This window comes from Stigmatopora argus, chromosome 13 (genome assembly GCF_051989625.1).
Source record: "Stigmatopora argus isolate UIUO_Sarg chromosome 13, RoL_Sarg_1.0, whole genome shotgun sequence".
NCBI classification, from domain to species: domain Eukaryota; kingdom Metazoa; phylum Chordata; class Actinopteri; order Syngnathiformes; family Syngnathidae; genus Stigmatopora; species Stigmatopora argus.
Genome location: NC_135399.1, coordinates 16,080,452 through 16,102,224, shown reverse-complemented (window position 1 = coordinate 16,102,224; position 21,773 = coordinate 16,080,452). Strand labels below are relative to the sequence as shown.

At 42.6% G+C, this 21,773-nt stretch overlaps 2 protein-coding genes and 1 long non-coding RNA gene across 9 annotated transcripts in view; all 3 read right to left on the bottom strand.

Moving 5' to 3' along the window:
* Positions 1-470: 470 nt before the first annotated feature.
* LOC144086517 (uncharacterized) lies at positions 471-1,036 on the bottom strand. Its single transcript, XR_013304501.1, has 3 exons — positions 937-1,036; positions 724-792; positions 471-642 (listed from the first exon to the last, which is right to left on the bottom strand). It is a non-coding gene; the product is annotated as an uncharacterized LOC144086517 (long non-coding RNA).
* A 2,341-nt stretch (positions 1,037-3,377) lies between these two features.
* On the bottom strand, positions 3,378-8,217 carry LOC144086649 (ras-related protein Rap-2a). 2 transcript variants are annotated; one of them, XM_077616638.1, is made up of 3 exons: positions 7,760-8,215; positions 7,402-7,683; positions 3,378-4,450 (listed from the first exon to the last, which is right to left on the bottom strand). In XM_077616638.1, exons 2-3 carry the CDS (start codon positions 7,515-7,517, stop codon positions 4,213-4,215), a joined length of 354 nt encoding a protein of 117 aa, XP_077472764.1. In that variant the 5' UTR covers positions 7,518-7,683; positions 7,760-8,215; the 3' UTR covers positions 3,378-4,212. The 2 variants fall into 2 exon arrangements, with proteins under 2 accessions (XP_077472764.1, XP_077472763.1); XM_077616637.1 differs by having other exon boundaries at positions 7,402-8,217.
* A 597-nt stretch (positions 8,218-8,814) lies between these two features.
* LOC144086647 (muscleblind-like protein 2a) overlaps positions 8,815-21,773 on the bottom strand; it is a 13,582-nt gene continuing 623 nt past the window's right edge. The window contains exons 1-10 of one of the 6 annotated variants that reach the window (XM_077616631.1): positions 20,895-20,994; positions 18,585-19,107; positions 17,123-17,287; positions 16,327-16,599; positions 15,997-16,242; positions 14,506-14,559; positions 14,055-14,205; positions 12,939-12,974; positions 11,777-11,871; positions 8,815-11,080 (exon numbers count right to left, since the gene is read on the bottom strand). In XM_077616631.1, the coding sequence (XP_077472757.1) occupies positions 11,066-11,080; positions 11,777-11,871; positions 12,939-12,974; positions 14,055-14,205; positions 14,506-14,559; positions 15,997-16,242; positions 16,327-16,599; positions 17,123-17,287; positions 18,585-18,746 (1,197 nt within the window). In that variant the 5' untranslated portion in view covers positions 18,747-19,107; positions 20,895-20,994 and the 3' untranslated portion in view covers positions 8,815-11,065. Of the gene's footprint in view, positions 11,081-11,776; positions 11,872-12,938; positions 12,975-14,054; positions 14,206-14,505; positions 14,560-15,996; positions 16,243-16,326; positions 16,600-17,122; positions 17,288-18,584; positions 19,108-20,894; positions 20,995-21,773 lie in introns of those variants that run through there. The other 5 variants (XM_077616630.1, XM_077616634.1, XM_077616632.1 and 2 more) reach the window with 5 other exon arrangements.

Below are 21,773 nucleotides of genomic sequence, written 5' to 3'. Positions count from 1 at the left end.
ACGACGCAAAACTAACTTTTACGCCATTTACTATTTACGACATAGCAATGTTAAATGCGCCTTCTATTGACATATCTTACCAGTGACGTCAACATACCTGTCAACCTCTGCCGATAACTGCCCTTATAAATGATTATGATTCCCCTTACAAACCCCCCAAAAAACTTACAAACACCGTACGACTCGTATGCGTCAACATCATCTTTTTATGACTACTTATTTATATGTCCACTCTATGGTGAAGCTTAAGATCTCATTGTACTTGTATCATGACAATAAAGTCGTTCAATTCAGTTAAAAACTGTCTTAATGCATGAAATATCTGCCTTTGGGTAATACTAAATTCATTATCAATCGATATGAGGCCTCGGCTAAGTACACAAGAACCCCATTATGATTATTTCATAAATGTTTGTTAATCATCCCCAAAATATCATTAAATGACCAAGATTAATGGATGTTCTCATCTCTTTTAGTTTCTAAGTATGCATCCATTCATATTCAGCCATATCAAAGTTGTTTTGACAAAAATGTAGGTGACCTCTATGTCGGAGACGCTCCTCCGAATGTCAAGCGGCGCCGTCGTGACTCAAACTGCACTCCCCTTGTCATTTTGACGAAAAACGACGCGGAGCATCGCAGCTGGGGGAGGCAACAGATGCACAGATGGGACGCCGGAGTCGGAAACAGGACGAGTCGGCGGCGTCTATTTAATTCACACACCTGCGCCGTTGAAGGCCCGGTGGGACGCTTTCAAACAGAATTGTGCCCGGCGCTCTTTGAAAGTCACTCCTGCCACAAAACAGGGACATTTTTTTAAAGAACGCTCACTACGATGTGATTTATCTTCTCATTAATATGCTGAAAGTGTAGATGTCAAACAACACAGCGTGCAAATGAAGCCAGAGACCGGTCCCTGTCTTTAATGAAGCCCACCGAGACCCTCCGTGTCAGCCTCTCGGTCCTCTGGACGCTCTCATTAGAGGAGATTAAGCACCTGAACGCACCGTGTTTACGCCCGCTTTCTAAAAACGGCAACAATAGGCGAACAGAGGCAGAGGAGAGCACTTATTTATCAACTCTTGTGATTGGCTGGCGACCAATCGTGGCCCATCTTACCTGAGGTTCTATTATGAATGTCCAATTAACTAATTGGTGTCAAGGAAGTATGTTAAGGTGATACATCTCAATTTAAGAGAAGTTGAAAAGAAGCATGGTTTTGTTAGTGGAGACTACACACATACAAAAAAAATACCGTATTTTCCGAACTATAAGTCGCACTTTTTTCATCGTTTGGCTGGGCCTCCGAATTAGTATGTCTTTTATTTTATTTTTTCCACTCCGACTGCCAACAGCTTGTTATGCTTACTTTTTTTTAAATTAAAAAATGTTATGTTAGTACATTAACAGATGCTCGTTATGACTGTTGTTCCCTATATTTCGTAGTACTTTAACGTAAAATGTCATATATCAGTGCAATGTATACATTTTTTTTCCATTAATTGTGCATTTTTTGCCTAGCGCGACTTATACTCTGAAAAATATGATGCTAATGCATTAGCTCACACCAAGTCAAGCCCGTCAAGGATACTAAAAAATGAAACTTGCATGGGGATACTCTCTTATTGGTCAGTAAACTCCCTCAAGTAACATTATTGTTATTTTGGGGGCATTACCTGGTCACTTCCCGCTAATTTTGTAGCATTTCTGTTACTTCTTGTTGATTTCAAGACATTTCCAGGAGACTTCTTATTGACTTTGGTGCATTTCCAGGTCCATCCCATCAGAATAAATTGAACGTAATCATTCACTGACGTGAACAGAGTATATAAAAAAAAAAGACTGAAATAATATAAAGCAATCCGTTTACAGCTTGTATACATGCACCTGTCACACGGCATTAAAATGTCATCATTCGTACGAGGGAAGTCGTAAGAGACGCTTTCAAGGTCTCGCTCTAACCTCGGACGTTCACACTGGTTGGCGTATCTTCGTCAAGAGAGCAAAATATGAATAGATCGGTGAATACTCAAAGACAAAGTCAATATTCATTAAAAACAAAGGCCCTTCTACTCTGCAGTCTTTGAGGCAAGGACAAGTTGAAAAGCCTCGGCGTCTGGGATGTAATTGTGAAAAGTTGGAATGCAGCACACTAGTTATTATAGCGTACTCTTGCCGCTATAAAAAGCAAGCGGGCGAGCGCGTCCCCGTAACCGGGATACAGTCATGTCAACAAAGCCAGACGGAAAACGGAAGGCTCGGTAGCGTCCGTTCTTCTACTCGGGTTCCTTTTAATTTGCTGATGTCGTCTCGAATGGTGGATGGCCAAATTTCTTTGGGAGCTAACTTCAATGTCCTTGGGGTGTTTGTGTGTGAGTGTTGTTCCCATTGTGTCATCCCCCCAAAAAAGAACAAATCACCTTCTTCCTACTCCGGCCTAAAAGCGTCTCCTACTACGCTTTAGCATAAATAAAACTACTTTGCAACATTTCTTCACAAACTGATATTTGAAAAGGATGAATTTTAACATCAGTTCTGAGAGGAAAAACCCTGAAACATAATTATCGAGATTAGCGAGATGATGTTGCGGTGTCATTCACTACATTTGACGGGTAGAGAAATCAAACGTCCACGCTAACTAAGTCGTCGGATTGTCAACAGTATCGATATTAGATGTTTTATTCAGATACGATATTTAATTGATATTTTTGTGCACGTCACCAGAAATTTGATATCAAGATTGTGAATGCAGGTACTAAGTAATAATATATTTTGCTCTAAATTCAAACATAAACACGAGCTAATGGTGAATATAAGCAGTTATGACATTTAGCATCTACAAAGTTAATGATACCTTCAATTTACTTTTGATCTTAATCTTATAATGCGGGCAACATCTAAGGCGAGGGGGTCCAAAGTCAGTTTAGTTCGCGAGGCACATTCATGCCGAATAGATGTCGAGTACTTTATTTTTGGCCCAAAAGTTGACTTACTTGCCGCCATTGACGGTGGTAGACGTCCAATCCATTTTGACTTACAAGGACGAATGAACGTTTATTTGGACTCCTGATCTAAGGTGAAGAAAAATCTAAAATGGTGTACTTATCTGATTAAAATTTGGAAGCAGGTGAGCGTCGATGTCATCGTAATTTTGTGCACACACGCGCGACTCCAGTGTTGTTGAGCAGGGGAGTTATGAGTGTGATGTGCCAAGACCAGATGGAATGAGGCGAATGGGGAATAGCACCTGCGACAAACAGAGAAAGGCAGAATGAAATGTTTTGTGCGATTGCAATGCTAACAGGACGACATTCGAAAATTTCCTTACCAAGAAATTCCATAACAAAACACAGCTCGTCTCATAAAACCTGTCAATCCAAGCGTTGGACGCACTTTTATTACGTGTGTGTAAAACTATGAACATCATCAGATGAGGAAGTAAAAAAAAATAAAAAAAAACAACATGGTCACACGAGGAAAAAAAAATTGTGAATTAGAAAAAAAATATAGCATTCGGGATTGACACCTTCATTTGTTTGTCCTTGGATTTATCGTCAAAATGAGTGTTTTTTTTCTTCTTCTATCCCAGCCATGCATTTTTCTTTCCATACAAAATATGTACAATGGCGTTTTAAGAAGTAAGAGTATGCTGGCATAAAAAAAATATGTCCAAAAATATGGAGTGTTCACAACTTCAGCTTTAAAATAATCAAGACTATTTTCTAAGGTGATTATCATAATAACCACGTAAGTGAACCATCATGTATTACTGTCATTGACGGTGGTACACGTCCAAAATCTATTTTTGGACATCTATCACTGCCAATGGCAAGACACTGAGTTTAAAAAAAAAATGGAAGACGCTATAACATGTCTTTTTTTTTTCATTTACAGTATTGGAAAAAAAAATGCTTTCAGGTCACCTCTTTGGTTCAGCCCAGCCATAAGTAGAAAAAAAGCACTGCACAAAAACGTACCCAAATCCAAACCTTTGTTCACATTTGAAGCAAAGACTTCGGGAATATCGTAGCGTGGAACGTCAAATTTGGAAAAATCAAGGTCCCACCGTGTAACTCTACGCTGATGACAACTAAAAAAAGTGGCGAGCAAACATAAGGCCAGGGTATTTTTTTTTTCTTCTTCTAAAATGTCACTTTTGCCATTAAGAGTCATTCAAGTCCGGCCGTTAAAGGCGCCAAAAGTCTACTTGGGCTATTGTATATTGCAGGACGAGCAGCAAGGGTCGTCTTTGTCGGGTTGGGCGGCGTAGTCCATCTGCCGCACGATCTCGGCGAAGAGTTCGTCCACCATGCTTTTGCTCTTGGCCGACGTCTCCATGAAGGGACAGCCCCACTCTTCGGCCAGCGCTTGTCCCTCGCTGGACGACACTTCCCGCTCGCTCTCCAGGTCCACCTTGTTTCCCACCAGGATGACGGGGACCTTCTCGTACCTGACAAGGACAGACGTGCAAAATTGAAGCGTTTGTCAAAAATTGACATTTTGAGGGCGGATTTCAAATGGACATTTTGAAGCGTTTTCATTTAAAGGCTAACTGACCCGTGTGCGGTCGATTGGTCGCCGGTCTTTTGGTCGCGGTCTTTTGGTCGCCCCGACCGCAACAACGGGCGACCAAAAGACCGGCGACCAAAAGACCGGCGACCAAAAGACAGGCGACAGAACAAGGTAAAACAACATGGTCTGCGCATCAATAAAAGCCAACAATGGCCATGAGCAGTTTCACTGAGTGGACGTGTGAGTGTAGAAGAGTTTGTATGGACATGCGTTGTCCCTTTAAGAAGCGACGTCCGTTAGGGTCTTAACAAGTTCTCCAACAAAAAACAATAAAAGTCCGGGAAATGTGGAGCTTTTCTTTAGCCTAATAATTAATAGGGCTTTAAGTATGACTAAATCGTCATTCACAGTTTGTATTTAGGGAATTTGAGCAACCATTTAAATGGTAATTATCAATAACCTTCCGGGCGACCAAAAGACCGGCGACCAAAAGATCGGCGACCAAAAGACCGGCGACCAAAAGATCGGCGACCAAAAGACCGGCGACCAATCGACCGTGTACCGGCAAAAATTGACATTTTGGGGGCGGATTTCAAAATGACATCCAAAAAGATATTTTGAAGCGTTTTCATTTCAAGGCTAACTAACCGACCTGTGCCAAAACCGGTTTCATCATTTTTTTTTGTGTTGTATACCTTTTAAATAAAGTTTTTCTGTGGCAGTTTTGCATTATATTTCAAACATTAAATAACCTCATAACCGCTTTTTAAAAAAATAAATCCATTGGAAGAGCTAATGGTAACACAGCTAATGAATATTCACACAGAAACAGAACATTCAAAGGTGGGCTTTTTTTTTTGTTTGTTTTTTTGTTTTTTAATACATTCATTGAATTCTTGAGTTGCTATTTTTCAGTTTTATTTTAAGTTTTCAGTTTTATTTTAAGTTATAGACTGTACATTTGTAAATTTGGCTCGGTTCTGTCAAATATTGACAGTGCGTCTAAATTTAGGTGGAGATTTGCGTTATGCGCGAATTAAAAACTAATCTACTCACTAGTTTATGATATTTTCATCAGTCTTTTTATTGACTAGCAGAAAACAAACCAAGAATATAATCATCATTGAAAATGAACAGTAGGGAAAACAAGTTTGGGATGATTTTTGGGTCAGATTGGCCAAGTTTTTGCATCTAGTTCTGGATTGGACATCAAAATCGAAAGGAATTAGGAAACTAGGACTAATATATGTGACTATAAATAATTTATAGCCAATACTTAAACGTCGAGTCTTTCAAGAAGGCACATTTCTGCAAAAAAAAAAAACTACACTGCAATTGACTGTCTGATGTCACCACTCTGAGACGCCTGGCGACCCGCCAGGTTTACAAAGCAGTGGTGAGAAAACCCTGAATATAATACAAAACAAATGTGATACAGGGTTGCTTCTTTTTTTAGATTGACTTGAACGCAAATGTCCTGTAACATGCACAACTTGGCCTCGTTTAAATGTGCTTTTACCAAGCGTACTGCCTTTTCTCGTCTTCAAAACCCAGAAGCTCCAACGGCTTGTCCTTCAATCTGGGCAAAAGTGCTATGAAGCGGCACCCCGCTGCGCTTTCAGTCCAACTCTTCACATCCTTCAAAAGCCGTTAAAAGGGTCTACCGAGTCACACCAGCCAACGTTTAAATCCATCAGTGGATTTCACACAGCTTCTTTCTTCTATCTAATAGAGGCACTTGTAAAAGTTGTCTTGCTCACTGGGGCCTCTTTTCCATACAAAGACGTGAGGCGTACCGGGACGGGGAGGGGGGCGCTATATATAGTCATAATAACAGAGGAGGAAATTTGCGCTCCCGGGAGGTGAGGGAATACGGCGGCCAAAGATACGCGACGGTCCGCGGGCTTTGGAAAGGGAAAAAAAAAGGTGTTGGCTCGAATTTGTCTGGAGCAGACAGGAAGTGTTAGCAGATAGCACGTGTCGCCATCAAACTCAATGGGCCAGGCTGCTTTATTTTTGGCCCAAAAGGTTCGCCTGTTGCCGCCATGGACGGCGCCAGACGTCCAATCCGTTGGAAAGGGAAGGGCGAATGAAAATAAAGGTCAATATTTTCATGAAAAGCACTTCAAGTTCATTGTACGTAAACCAACGAGACCCTAAAAAGCCCCACGGGGTCCGTTTGTGTGGCTCAATCAATGGGATTCAAGTGGATTTTATTTGTTCTTTGTAATTGTAAGAGTGTCGTTTTTAACGTTAAGTGATTTTGTGGTTTCAGATTGCTGGGATTTGTCACAATGTTTACCCGCCTTGACCAACATATGAGGAGGACGTCATTTACCGTATTAAGGGGATTTCCCGGTATTTCTTCCCCTTAACTTTGGATGTTGCATCTTATATCCACAATTTTTTTTAAAGTAACCAGCTCCCTGTACAAATCCACTTGTTCTGGTGACCTTACTTTAAACCACCATCTTCAACGGATTGGAAATTGTCGTTGACGGTGACATACGAGCAATGGATGACATGTCTATTACCGTCATTGGTGGCAAACGAGTTAAGGGCAGACAAGTTAAAAACACACAAATTGACATACAGTAAAACCAGCGTAAACGCCGTAAAATGTTTTTTTCCGGGGGGTCGGCTGGACGGATCAGGTGAATTTCAGTTCATTTCTGGGAGGATATTTGTGGCTTTTTAGGGGGATTTATGGGCATTTTATGATTCTTCCCATTGTTAAAGACAATAGCGAGTTATAGTGAACAATTAGATAAATGTGCATATGGGCCTACTGTACTGTTGTTACTTTGTCCAGGCCCACCCATGCACCAAAATGGCCTACATTTGACATTTCCACGCATTCTGCCACTCACACATCCACATTGCACCCACCTTTTGACTCTTATGATCTGGTCTCGCATGGGCTTGATGTCCTGAAAACTCTGCTGGTTGACCAGGCTGTATACCAGAATAAAGCCCTGGCCGTTCTTGATGTACAGGTCCCGCATGGAGGCGAACTGTTCGGTGCCGGCGGTGTCCAGGATCTCCAGCACCGAGGGCGAGGAGTCCACCTCGATCTCCTTTCGGTAGAAGTCCTCGATGGTGGGGTCGTACTTCTCAATGAACGTCCCGGTGACGAACTGGACCGTCAGGGCGGACTTGCCGACCCCTCCGCTGCCCAAGACCACCACTTTATACTCACGCATGGTTGGCTTCAAGTGGAAAAGCGGCCGGAAATGTCAAGCTTTACCATTTCTCTGGCGGTGGTTTGGCGAGAATAGGGCGATGTGGGTCCGGCTCACAGCACAAAGACCCGGTGCTCGGACACGGGCTTCATTGTGGAAATTCCTCCTCCTCCCCCCCCAACGACGACGCAGAACCACGCGGCTGCCGGGATTGTCGACCGACGCCGCTTTTCATGGGTTTAAGATCAGCATATGACAGAAAAAACAAACTTGCTCCGTGGAGGACGCCGAGGAGGGGGAAATGCCTGGACTTGCCCCCTTCTCTTAAAAAAAAAACATGAAGGAGCGCACGCGCGTGGTTGGTAGCGAACCCGGAAGTAAGTAAAGACGCTATTGAAAAACGTTAAAGACGACTTCTGTGTCTTTAATGTCTTTTACAGCATATCGGTAATGTTTCACTTGTTTCCCGACGTCATTTCGGTCGTCATACACACGGGAGGAGAGCGGCGATCGTTGGAACGCCAATTTTAGCTTTTTTTTTGACAGCTCTCGACTACTGTAGCATAAGTCCCGCCTCCAGTCCATGGCCGTTTGATTGACAGTGGAAGTCGGCCAATAGGGACTTTGGTAACCGGCAGACTTGAATGGGCTGCCAATGGGATTGGCCGCGTCCCGTTTCCGTTCATGTGTTAACAAAATAGAGAAGTATTCCGTCGTTCGGTTGCCCCAGTGACACCCGAGTGGCGAGCAACCAATCACGGAGGAGGCTTGGGGACGTGTATCCAGGAGGAGGAAGAGAATGAGCCGGATGTTGTTGGCATGGCAACGCTGCATCGTCGTCGGCCTGCCTGGCCAAATTTAAGAATGCTTCGCTTTATTATTCTTATTCACTCGTACAGGTTGTGTTGCAATCCTGATGTAACACTTCCTTCACATTCACTGAACATGTATATTAGGTTGTATTTTTTATTCAAGTTTAATGCCATATTTACTTTTTTTAAATTATTCAACATTTTATGATCATGATAAATATGTTGTAGTATTTCCCTTTAAAATGTGTTCAAACCTTTGGCCCAACCTACATCATATTTTTTTTTTTAAATGATGACAGATGACAGCATTGCCTTTATTTGGACAGTGTTTATTGACATTAGATTTTTTAATAGACTTTATAAATCACTATTCACATGAAATGGATAATTATACACAGTAAAATAGGTTCACTATTATATAAGAAAATGAGGACAAGTTTAAAGTTAGGCCCGCTGATGGATCAAATCAATACTAATGTAACCATTTATAGCAGTACGACATCATCATCATTATCCTCATAAAGCATTTTTTTCTGAGTGCTGAGTGACATTTTTAATCTCCATCAGACATCCTTTCCCAGAGTTGTGTCTCTTTTTGACCAGCAGAGTGAAATTAACCCATTCACCGCCATTGTCAGCAGTGGACGTTCAAATCAGATTGACCGGGAGGGATGGCAACGGTATTGGATGTCCATCGCCGTCAATGGCGGCAAATGAGTTAAATGCAAATAGTCTAGATGAAGAATAAGGCAACAATAAAAAAAAAAACCTCTTCTGTAAGCTATGTAAGTGCTTGAAAAACAACAACACATTCTTAATCAATAAAGGATTATTTACTGCAGTATGTCTAAAATTCACACCACCATACTGAAAAAGTGTTACGATGCAACCAATCTAAAATGAAATTTTTGACAGTACAATCACAGCCAAGACAGACATCCTTAATTGGTGACGATTATTTACGTTTAGCACGTACAATGCACTTTGTCACGTCAACAATTCTAAAAGTCTTTTCACTTTAGTCGCTTTTCACCCTGAAATCCAAACGACAATTTGTCGGAGGCAAATGCGATCACTTCCTGCCTATTTTAAACGTTGCTTTTTCATCTTTTATTTATTTTTTAAAATGTTTTTTTTAATGAAAGTCGCTTCGTAAGAATATACATTCACGGAGTAAATATAAGTCGTGTGGTGAGCTCCATTAACATTTACATAAGCAGTAATGTTGTCGGCGTCAAGGAATTTGCCATAAAAATGACATTGTGGTGAAGAAATAATAAAATAGCGGAAGCGATTGTCTGAATTAATAAAACAAAGTCATGTAAAATGAGCATATTAATGGCTTAATTCATGGTGTATTTGACGGTAAGTATTGTGAATCTTCTCAAAAGGTCCATTAATGCAATGTCACAAACGGCCATCCTCAATCAACATTTAAGATATTAAAAACGAAGGAATAAAGTAATAATATTTCCAACATCGTCCTCCATTTTGTCTAAATAAACGTCATTTGACATCCTTCTTGAAATTCTTCTAATGGTTTGCACATTCAACTAACTACTTAAGCAACATCGTTGTCGGACAAACGAGGACTACACAGTCATCTTAAATATGAAATAAAATAAAGAGTAGATAATCATTCGAGGGTACATAAATATTCATAAACGTCTTCACAAAGCAATTACGACATGTTCACGACTTTCTAGATTCCGTCTGGTTATTATTATTTACTTTTAAATACAGGCCAATGTCATTGAAAGCCCCTTAAATAATGACAACTCTTCAGGCACTTGTAACATTCAATTAAGACCAAAGTCTTTGCTTTTGAATAAACTTTGTTAGAAATGCCTATCATTCTGGCCCAATCCATTTTTTTATTTTTTTTTATTTTTATTTTTTTTCTATTGGGGGAATAAAGGTGCCCGGCGAGAGAACATTTGATTGGGTGGAAATACGGGAAAAACGCTTTCGATGCAATGCAAAGGCACACCAGGTGGAGGAGCACTGCTCACTATGGATAAAAGCCTGTCCTGTACATCGAGGGCCATCTTTAAAATAAGTGCTTTTCACTAGTCGTCGCTAATAAAAACAAACAAACGAACGAACGAACGAACAAAAACGGAATCTGGCACGAGGTCAAACAATCATTACTGTTACAAAGAAAATGATGCATTCAAGAAAGTCGACAATCTCTAACGTGGGCACCGCCAATGTGACTATTTACATCATTACAATGTCAGCTAACATTTCTAACATCGGTTAGTATTTTCCAGTAAATTGCTGTTTAGATGCGTCTGAAACTTCTGTGGGAGATTACCATAAATACGATGCGGATTAGTACGGCATGTCCATGCATAGGGTTTTGCTGTGTGTGTGTGTTTTGTGTGTGTGTGTGTGTGTGTGTGTGTGTGAGACACGTACAATCCTTAATTGGATACCGTACTGTGTGTGCGCGGTGATGTCATCCACCGGTGAGTCTGGATCAGCACGCGGCAACAACCTTGTGGGTGCACGTGGGCTGATCTGGATCATTCTGGCACTGAGTTTTCTTTCTCCGGGTTACTTGAGAATGATCTGTTGCGGAGAAAGATGGTAGAAACGTAACCGACGTGAACTGGGAGCTCAAGTGGTGCTGGACGACATGGAAAAAACAAAAGATAGGCAATTTCGTATTGTGCCCTGATTTGAAAAACAATACAGTGGTACCTCGTGATACAACATGCTCGTGTTACGACGAAAATTTCGATCGAATAATTATTTATTTTTTTATATATTTATTATTATTTTGGTGAACGGACAATTTAAAATATTCAACCAGCCTACAGTGCACGATATATAATCCAAAACTGATGAGGGCAGATTTGGATGATTAATAGGGTCATCTAGCAAATTTCGACCAGTCACGATTTCCAATTACATCATCAAACTGGGATGACTCACTTTTCTAAGTCTTTTTTTTCTCCATTGTGGTCTCTTTTCCAAAATTCCATTTACCTAATATCCAAATATTTCTTTTAAACCCGAAAGCACATATGTAAAACGCACAATCTGTGTATAATCTGAGACACGTTTAGGAAAAGCAACAAAAAAAGTATGAAAATTGACACACAAGTGTTTGCAGATGTCTCTACAAAGTGAAAAAAAAAAAAGCTCGATGACAGCCGATGCAAGCAGGGACACAAAGCGACTCCTCTGATTTAAAAAGAGCCCAAGGTTGTCTTGACTAAAAAGCTTCCCAAGGATTAAAAAAAAAAAATAGAAGAAGCAAACCTGATTGGCTGGTGCTGTTGCTGCGTAGGGGACACTTGTGGCGGGAGAAGTTGCTGCAGAGACACTAGCAGGCGTAGCACTGTACATCATGGGGACTGGCTCAGGAAGGGGGGAAACCATGGAAGCAATGAAAAGGCAGGTGGAGCATTATGGTAACCATAGCGACGTCTGCCTCTCTCGCTCTCATTTTCGCCAGGCAAATACGAAATGACGTTAGCGGCGAGGCGTCACTGTGTTAGAGCTGCAGCTGGCGTGAGATTACACAGAGGAGCGAGGCGGCGGGGCCGATAGAAATGGGAGCGAGGGCTGACCACAGGAACAATTAGGACATTTATCGGACATTCAACAAAGCAACATCACCAGATATTACCAAAGCATTTTTGCACGTTTTTTTTTTAATGTCCTTGTCAGCCATGTTAGGTACACCAGGAAAATAATTAATTACAAACATGCCAATTATTATGATGGGAATCTATTCTCAATTTTGTTAGCTGGCTAAACAAAGTAAATTTAGGCCTTTTTTGTACATGTTTCATTGCTAAAATATTGAAAAATCTTTTTTTTATAAAAATTGTGCTCAATAATCTTAAACAAAAATGCTCCAAAATCATGAAATATTCTAGTTTCTTTTTCACTGGAACGACTGAAATTTTCTGTGATACTCAAATTTATTGAGACAACAATACTAAAATTGAAAATTTCAAAATATGAACTAAAACGTATTTTGTAATTTTAGTGGCTACAAAACTTAAAAAAAAAGTTCCTAACCACTGCTCACTGACAGTCAATTTAACTGCCATTAACATCCAATCCTTTTGAACCTGGACAGGTTGGCAGCGACCATTCGTTATATTCCAACTTCAAAACAACAATATAGGGGTGTACCAATGATAATGGCTGAGAGAATCATTTTTTTTTACGTCAATGGAGATTTTGAGGACGTCTTTTTTTAAAATCCTACCACATTGTTACCGTGGTAGTTCCAAAAGCTGAGGTAATATCGAAGGGAATATTAATGCCATCAAACAAGTAGACAAGAGTGCGAAGACAGCTTTAAAATCAAACGGCGTGTGTGTCATCCGCGCTGCTAAAATAGATGGTGTTCTCGCATCGTGGCGAGTTTCACCTGGCTTTCAAAGGCACGCGGCGAGGAGGCACTTACCGACGCTGTTGGCAGGAGTCATGCACAGAACAGACCCTGTGTGGGCGCAATAGGAGGAGATGAGCAAAGCTTTCTTCTCGTCAAATTAGTTAGGAAAAGAAAACGGCAGAAAATAGAGTGGCCCGGTCAAATAAGTGGTTGTCATGTCAACGGCAATGTTGCTAGGTAGCGGCGTGTTCTGGCTAGGTCCCGCTCGCCGAATGTCGGCGTCTGTTACGTGGCGGCGACGTGGCGGTGGCTGAAGAGCGGTCGTGGCTGATTGTGTTCATTAGCGAAGAGCAAAGTCATTTGCTCGAACCGATTTACAATAACGCTCGTTGGAAATGAAGTTACGTCATTGAAAAGGTCACCGTGTGGAGAAAGCTTTTTCCGTGTTCAGAAAAACGAACAAAAAGGCGCCATTTAGTTCTGATGTATGCGGCGATGGACCTGCAAATTTGACAACGTCTCCCATTTTGCGACTAGAGAATTTCTGCAAGTAAACAATTTATATTCTCAGTCATTTTTGTGTTTCCACGGCTGCAGAGCTATTTTATTTTGTAAAGCTACGTTTCATTGAGAAAAGTTAAGAATTATTCTTAAATAGGCAGTTAGTTAAATTGCTGTCCTGATTTGAATATGGGGTCATTTCGAGCTAAATCATCTAATGTTATGTTTCAAATGTACATGCATAAAAAATAGGGACTCTTTCGTCATAGTTACGCTACTTGTTAAATCTGTCCCTGCCTTATTTTTTTTTTCCTCTGCCTGGTCTTCCAAAGCGTGTTTAGTCCGGAGCGTGGACAAACAATGCGCGTCGACTAGGCGGGCTAATCTGAGATACTCGCATTCGACAATACTGCCATTTGAAAATGTCCGCCATCAGCTATTCCGTCTACTTCTGGGAAATATGGGCTTTTATTGCTGTGGTGCTCCAATAAAACACATTGGAAAAATGACAGTGTTTTTTCCCTTTATCACATAAGATGTTGCTGTCTCAAGTAGGGGACGTAGCAAGGGCAGAACACGCCGCTCGTCTGAACTGCAATCGCCTCAAACGACAACGAAAAAATTTGGCCAGCTATTCTCAGCCGCATTTCCGGGGGTAGAAACCCCGGCGAGCCGTTCGATCCTTACCTGCGGGGTAGAACGCCTGCTGCTGCAGCTGCGTGTTGGCCAGAGCCTGCTGGTAGTGCAACAAACTGGGGCTGAGCAGCGAGCTGGCCCAGTTGCTCTTCTCCAGGGCTGCTCTCTTTGGTAACGGTTGCAGAAGGCTGTGGGGGAAGCCCTGCAAAACAAAAAAAAGGACACGGGGCGTTTCAGCCAGCGCTCCACAGCGCCGGGCGCTCACTCCAGTCCAAGAAAATGAACGTGGCTATGCGGTTCAAATTTAACTGTTAAAATCCACAGCATGCACTGGTGGTTGGTTTTAGGATACAAACACGAATGGAAATCATGTATCACGTTAGCTCTACTGAGAATGACACAAATGAGACTAAGAGAAAGCTCACAGTTCACGGAACGACAGAACGACAACGTTATCACGGTATCATTATCTGGCTACATGCAAAGCAAAAGGTGAAAATACCAGGTCTACAGTTGCCTCGAGGGGTCGCTTCATTGCTTTGGCAGTCGACTGAGTCTTTTAAGTGCGGACAGCGAGCACATGATGGCAGTGGGCCAATGGGGGGTCAAGCGTATTAACATACAGCAAGCAGAGGTGCATCATGGGGGACAGCGTTGTGCATAGATGAGAAGGGGGGAAAACAAAAATAAGCTGAATGTAGTAAGTATACCACATAAAACACAGTATGCATGCACAGTAACAAACATTCGCTGGCTAAAAAGAAGCACCTCGCGCTCGGCGGGTGCCGTTCGCTAATTCGTCTTTCTAAGATTCGCTCCTGAGCTTTCGGTTAAGACGCTAATGGGAGGAGCTGTTAAAGAGTTTGGCAACGTGGATTAAACACGACCACCATGTGTTTATGGGTCCACGCGAGGACGTAAGGATGGGGGGGCGCAAATGACTGGTCGGCCACAGAGGCCCAATCCGTTTCTACGGACGGATTGGACGGCTGTCGCCGACAACGCCTCATCCATCCTTACGGTGGTGCGTGGGCCATGTCATCCAAACTTAACGGTTACACAAAGACACAGAAATGTAAAAAAATAAAAACATTATGACACGACATTGACTCTATACAGCTTTTGCTAGGAAACAACCAAAAGGAGAGCCGTGTGCGACGGCAGCTGTCTCGTATTTGCTGGGTAAACAATAAGCTATGGAGCTAAATCGACCGCTAATGTAAATATTAAAGCCATGCAGTAAAGTATAACGAACCGTATTTTCTCGCGTATAAGCCGCACTCTTAAAATGGCCTTAAAATCGTTGATTTGTATAATTTCTCGCGTATAAGCCCCCTGATTCACAATTTTCACCTCCATTTTAATCGGAAGTAGAAATGTGTTCATTTGAAGGGAAAATATTTTAAAAAATCATCGCATGTGGTATTTCTGAGATTCTGTATTAATTGATTGCTGGGTTGCACATTCCGAAAGGGTGTTGTCTGCACGTAAACAAATTCAAAAAAGGAAGTCACGTGACCAGTACAACCAGGAAGTGTTCTGGTTTGTCATCCCTAGGCAGGCACAAGTGATATTTTTCATGTTTTGTGCAAGATACATTTAATTTTTTTTCTTGAATTTCATTCATAGACATAAATTTTGTTAAGCGTTTTATCTGTTTTGAAATAAATGACCATATCGGCCGGATTGTCTTGCGTTACGGCGTTTCGTGAATGTAAAGTCTAATTTGGGCGCATATATGCCGTACCCTCGATTCAGTCATCATTTTTTTGAGCGACAAATACGCCAAATATGCGAGTAAATACGGCATGTGAAAGGGAGAAAACAACAACAAAAAACACGATGGTTTACATTTTAAACGACACAGATGGTGTATGGAGAACACGTATAGCACACATAAAGAGTACATTTTAGTTCAACTCAACTTTGATTCTGAACTATCGCGCTTATCGCCTACGGATAAAGAGGAATAGGAAGGAAACGGATGTCATACCACGGCTGCGGCTGAAGCCTGGGCCGCCATGGCTGTCTGGTGCTGACCGGACTTAATTTTGGCCTGCAAGTGCGCAGGCGGGTGAAAATACTTGCACTTGTCGCGGCTGCAGCGACTTTTGATGTAGTCCATGCAAACGGTGACCGTGTTGTCCACCGTGTCGATCATGGGGCTGTCGCTGGGGTGGGCAAAACGGCAGTCCGTCTCGCCCCGAGTGCACGTCCCTCGCTGGAACTCGCGACACACCTGAAACGGCAGCGACGTACGCCAAGGAGGCGGGATGATGACGTGACTGACCACCGGGGCCGGCGCTAACGGGCGAGATTCTACCTCGAGCTTGTCGGTGCGCTGGAGCTTCTGCGACGGGGAGGGAGAGGACGACGAGGACGAGCTTTGGACAGCGATGGGCGGGCTGCCGGAGACCAGCACCTGGCTGCTAGGCAGCATGTCGGTGGGAAGAAGGCCCATGCCGTGGGTGAGGGGCGTCAAGTAGGAGCCGTAGCCCAGACCGGCGTTGGCGCCGAGACCCTGCGTGGGAGGAAACCAGGAGATCAGACGCGGATCCGACGTGGGGTGGAATGGTTTAAGGCGGGGGTCGGGAACCTTTTTGAAAGAGAGAGCCATAAAAAAAAAAATCATATTATCAAATGTTATTCCTGGAGAGCCATATTCAGAATTTCAAAATAAATGACCATGTGTGCATTTTTTTTAGTCATTTTGCCACTTTTAAAGAACAAAAGTCTCTGAATTCTTTTGACAACATTGCTACACTGTAATCAATGAGTATCAGTGAGTATACATGCAGAAAGGTCGAAATTAAAAAAAAAAAATGATTTAAGGGGGGCTAGAGGTAGTCAACGCTACAGTGATGCCCAATTTGTGCAATCGGGACTAGATACTTTTACCAGGGGTTTCCATATTTGACCTCGGAGAGCCATATGCAACCATCAAAAGAGCCGCATATGGCTCCCGAGCCATAGGTTCCCCACCCCTCGTTTAAGGGAGGGAAAATACTTTGTTTTAGTGCGGCACAACTAAAAAAAATGGCGCTGATACGTGATCATTTTGTCCAATTGAATGTGTGTGCCTGTCGACTGCAGTGAATGCGTCAATGCGGGACCCTCACCACAGATTGCAGGCTCGCCGTCGGGATCATGATCTGCATCTGCTGAGCAAGCACCGCGGCCGCTGTCTTTTGCTGGATGAGGTTATTGCGCCCGTTTATTTCCAGCTGGGTCTTCAAGTGCGAGGGCGGATGAAGGTACTTGCAGTTTTCTCTCGAGCATCGGCCCTGCGTTGGGAGGAGGACAGTGGCAAAACGGCGCGTTAGGATGCTTCGGATTCATTTTTCTCTTTCAACAGCCATTTGCGGGCACGCTTCCATCCTCTCAACCGACGTGAGGGATGATCGCCGCACTCCTCCACACATGGCGAGGCGGTCATCTGCGTGGCCGTTCCGATGACGTGGCCAGCTCCTCGCCAAATTCACGTCGTGTGAGGAAAGCTATCTTTCCAGTGCTAAACAAATCAACTCTTTGATAAATTGATTTCCGATTCAGGTTGATTCTGACAGCATCGACTACGTCAGTAATTAAAAACTCAGCACTGATATTTGTTTTTTTAGGATTAATCAACTAATTGGCTGTGCTATATTTGTTTATGATCATGCATTTGGTTCCATGTTCCTTCTTGTTTGTATGTTTTTTTTCAAAATAACTTAAAAAAATAAAAGGCACGTTTGCAGGATGTTTGTAATAGGAAACGGAAGGGTTGAAAAAAATGGGGGGTAATGAGGTCAAGGGTTACAGAGACTAGAAAGGAAAAAAAAAAACATAAATAGTAGTATAAAAGTATAAAAAGTCACATCCCAGCTAGGTGAATATTTTAGAATTCACCTAGCCGGGATGTGACTTTTTATACTACTATTTATGTTTTTTGTTTACTGGGAAAACACTTCGAAAAGCTTGGAGTGACACCACCAATTTCGTTATACGCAGCTGTGTATGATGACAATAAAGGCTTTTGATTGATTAATTGATTGAGAATTTGTGCTAAAATGCTAGCAGCTTACCCTATTAAATGATATGATAAGAAAAGGTTCAAGGTCACAGAATGAAAATAAAAGATAAAACAAATCAAATTCTGACTGCTTTTGTGGAGGCCCGCTTCATGTCCCAATAACTGCTATTCGTTATCACTCTTAGATGTCTGCGATCTCATCTAATGTTAATTAAATTAAGTCCACAGAGTTGAGTCATTGATGGCGATGGTCCCCTAATCCATTTGACTTCATTCCCTGCCAGCCTCTCCCTGTTCAAATAGATTGGATGTCTGCTGCCGTCAATGTCAGCCAACGAGCGAGCCGCGTGACACAGCGGCGCTACACTCTTGCTAGCTAACATCGAAAAAGAGACATTTGCAGCCTGTTTTGCCTCTCATGCGAGTCAGGAGCCGGCTGTTAGCGGGTCACATGGTGAGGCAGATGCCATTAGCGGGCAAAGCAGCTGATGGTGGACAGCCACCAAAACCTCCACTTTCTAACCCAAACGCTATTAGCAGCAGAAAAACAACAATGCCATCTTTCTTACTTTAAGCGAGTCGAAGCAGGCGATGACCCTCCCGTTTTCCACTTGGCAGCTCTTTGGCGGGTGAGCGAACTTGCACTCCTCGTCGCTGCGCGAACAGTTTCCACGCTGAAATTGTCGGCACACCTCCAGGGTCAGCCATTTTGTGTCTCTCCCCGATGCCATGTCCTCGGGTTTTTGATCATAAACTGTTTTTATTGGAAAACAATGGCGGTGCGGGAAGCGGAAGGCTGGTCACAGTCCTCTCCTAAAACGAGCTGACGAGTCCTCCATGAGCCGGAGCCAGCGGGATCAGAAAGATGGCGGCGGAGCGGCGAGATCGCCCATTGGCCGTACACCACCGCGCGTTCGTGGGCTATTCTTTGGAAAGTATGCGAGGGCTGTTGCTGGTTTAGACCATTATTCTTCTTTGATGGTGCGCAAAATGGCGGCCCCCAGATGTTGTTTCTGGCTCTGTCGGTAAAACAAGCTTCCCTCGGACCTTCGGGCTCAGGCTATCTTCTTAAAAGGCACTTATATTGTCAAGCTGAAAGAGATTTAAAAAAAAAAAAAAAATTATTCATTGCACCAAATTTCACATCCAAACATTTTTTTTACTGGATGACTAAGCTATCTAAGTATCAAGCCAATTTTCCTTGCAATGCAGTCATGAATGTGATTTCACACTCACAACTGTGGTCATGGACTTTTTTTTTAAGTTATGTCCACTGACAGAACATGACCCAGATACGGTTCGTCAATTTGTTACAAAAGATAATCATAACTTAATCAAAGTCAAGCTCACAGCTTGCCTCGCAAAACAGCTGATTCGGATCTACATCAGCATTAAATGGTAATCAATTACTCTTGGTGTTTGGCCAAAGACAATCGATCTATTGACAACATATGAAGAAGATACTTTATTTCTGGATGAGGTTTCATCATATAATACCCAACATATAACCTCATATTGTGAAGGTAACATAATCCTCGATTGAACGTGTTAGGTGAGCTTAGTGAGCAAAAATCTGGCTACCGCCTATGCTAGCTAGTACACGCACGGCTTATTCGACAAATAATCCTCAAGATCATTGAGGTCACGTTATGGTTCAAATTCAGCTACTCGGTTAAGAAGAGATGGCAATCGAGCATATGACAAGACGTGATTGCTCATTTAAAAATCTTGCCCAACATTACACATTAATGTACCTTCAAACACACACAACACTGGATTTTATTTCAAATTTGGCCAGAAAAACAATTAATGTGTGCCAAAGCTTGAGAAAATAAATGAAATAGACCACCGTTAGCTATATACAAATCGAGATCGAATATATTCTGTCAATAGCTGCTTTTCCATTTCCCCTAGTATTTTGAAAAAAAAAGGAAATTTGGCAATGAAAACCATGTAAAATTTCACATTACTTGCCAAAATTTACAAAATATCGCTGCTTTTTTTTGAAAGCATAATGGAAATGCTGAGTGGTTAGCACGTCTCACGTGGGGGACCTGTGGTCCGCCTGTGTGGAATTTGCATGGTCTCCCTGGGCCTGTGTGGGTTTTCTCTGGGTACTCCAGTTTCCTCCCACATTCCAAAGACATGCATGGTAGGCTGATTGGACACTCTAAATTGCTCCTAGGTATGAGTGCGAGCACGAATGGTTGTTTGTCTCCTTGTGCCCTGTGATTGGCCGGCCACCAATTCAGGTTGCCCCCCGCCTCTGGCCCGAAGTCACCTGGATGGACTCCAGCACCCCCCGCGACCCTAGTGAGGATACAGCGGTTCAGAAAATGCAGGTGTCATCACCATCTTTCCTTACTAAAATGAATGCTCTCAATCTGTCACAGAGTCCAATTCAACAGCAAAATATTGTTTAAAAAAAAAACACCCCTCTTATCAGTTATCCCACCCCCAATTATAGTGGCGTCCTAAAATGAGGCAGCAAATACGTCACACTGATTGTGACACCAAGCAGCTTTCAATACTTCAAAAAATGAGTCAATGTCCACCTCCATTCAGAAAGCACACAAAGTAGCTAATGCTATGTTTAAACACACTGTGGAGTTACTCAAACATCGAACAGGATACGCACTCCCGTACGGTACACTTGGCCTATTGACACACAGGAAGTCGCGGCTGAAAGGGGGGGGGTAAAAAACAGGATCCTCGAGCATACATCTTGCACGCTGAGAAGTTATATCGGACAAACGCGGGGCCTGGATTTTCGCCCGCGTCGTTTACGGTCGCGGGCTATCGTGAAATCCCAGCGCACATTCCTTTGGAGCACAAGTCAGGAAATGAGCCGGGGCAACCGAGCGACCGACGTTACCTACCCGACGGCCCACGCTCACATTCGGCATGCCGTTCCGCAACTTCTGAGGCGGCGAGGGACAGATTTCAAAAGATCATCGTCGTGAATGGGGAGAAAAAAAAACAATAACTGAGCAGCCAAAACATTTTCTCCTCGACGACAGGGAAACCGGAGCGGCCGAGTCCAACATTCCCAGCCTCCCCCTCTTCCTGCTGGGAAGACCCTCCCCGTCTGAGTTGGACCAATTGGAAACAAGAAAGGGATACACACAGTGAAAGCTGTCTGCAAAACACTGCTGCTACTTGGAATCGTAACTTTTTCTTTGCAATTGGAAACCGTCAATTTTGAAGGCAAAAATGTACATAAAAACCATGTTAAATCTTTTATTAAAGTGGTATTTTCCTGTTTTAGGGTACACCATGGATTTATTTTCCTTTAGAATGCACCAAGAGTTTGTTTCCTATTATAATTTGACGATTTTAGAACTGCACAGTAATTTTCTCTGTCAGAAAGGTTAATGTACAACTCATCAATCTGGACATAATTTAACCCGTATAAAAACAACCTCCTGCTTAGAAGACAGACAACAAATTGTCCCCAAGATACATGCATACACATTGATTGATTTTTTGTATTTTCAGTCTCTGGCTGCCATTGACGGCCATAAATGCTCTAAAAAGGAACCATTTTGACATTACCCAAACGCTAGCGAGTATGTCATATTACCACGTACAACACTGAAACTATCTAAACACATCAACAACCTTTCTAGTGCCATAACGGCTTCAAAGTTGCTTCATAAATTAATCGCCTGCCATTGACGGCAATAGACGTCCAATTCATATGAAGTAGGAGGTCCCAGCAACGAGTTCGATCGCTGCCAGCCCTCCCAGTGCATATG

What these genes read in the sequence shown, in the direction of transcription:
- LOC144086649 (XM_077616637.1), bottom strand. Translation starts at nt 7,715, where the DNA reads ATGCGTGAGTATAAAGTGGTGGTCTTGGGCAGCGGAGGGGTCGGCAAG. An exon ending in CAGATCATAAGAGTCAAAAG is followed by an intron (nt 4,451 to 7,401) that starts GTGGGTGCAATG and finishes TGTCCTTGTCAG; the next exon opens with GTACGAGAAGGTCCCCGTCA.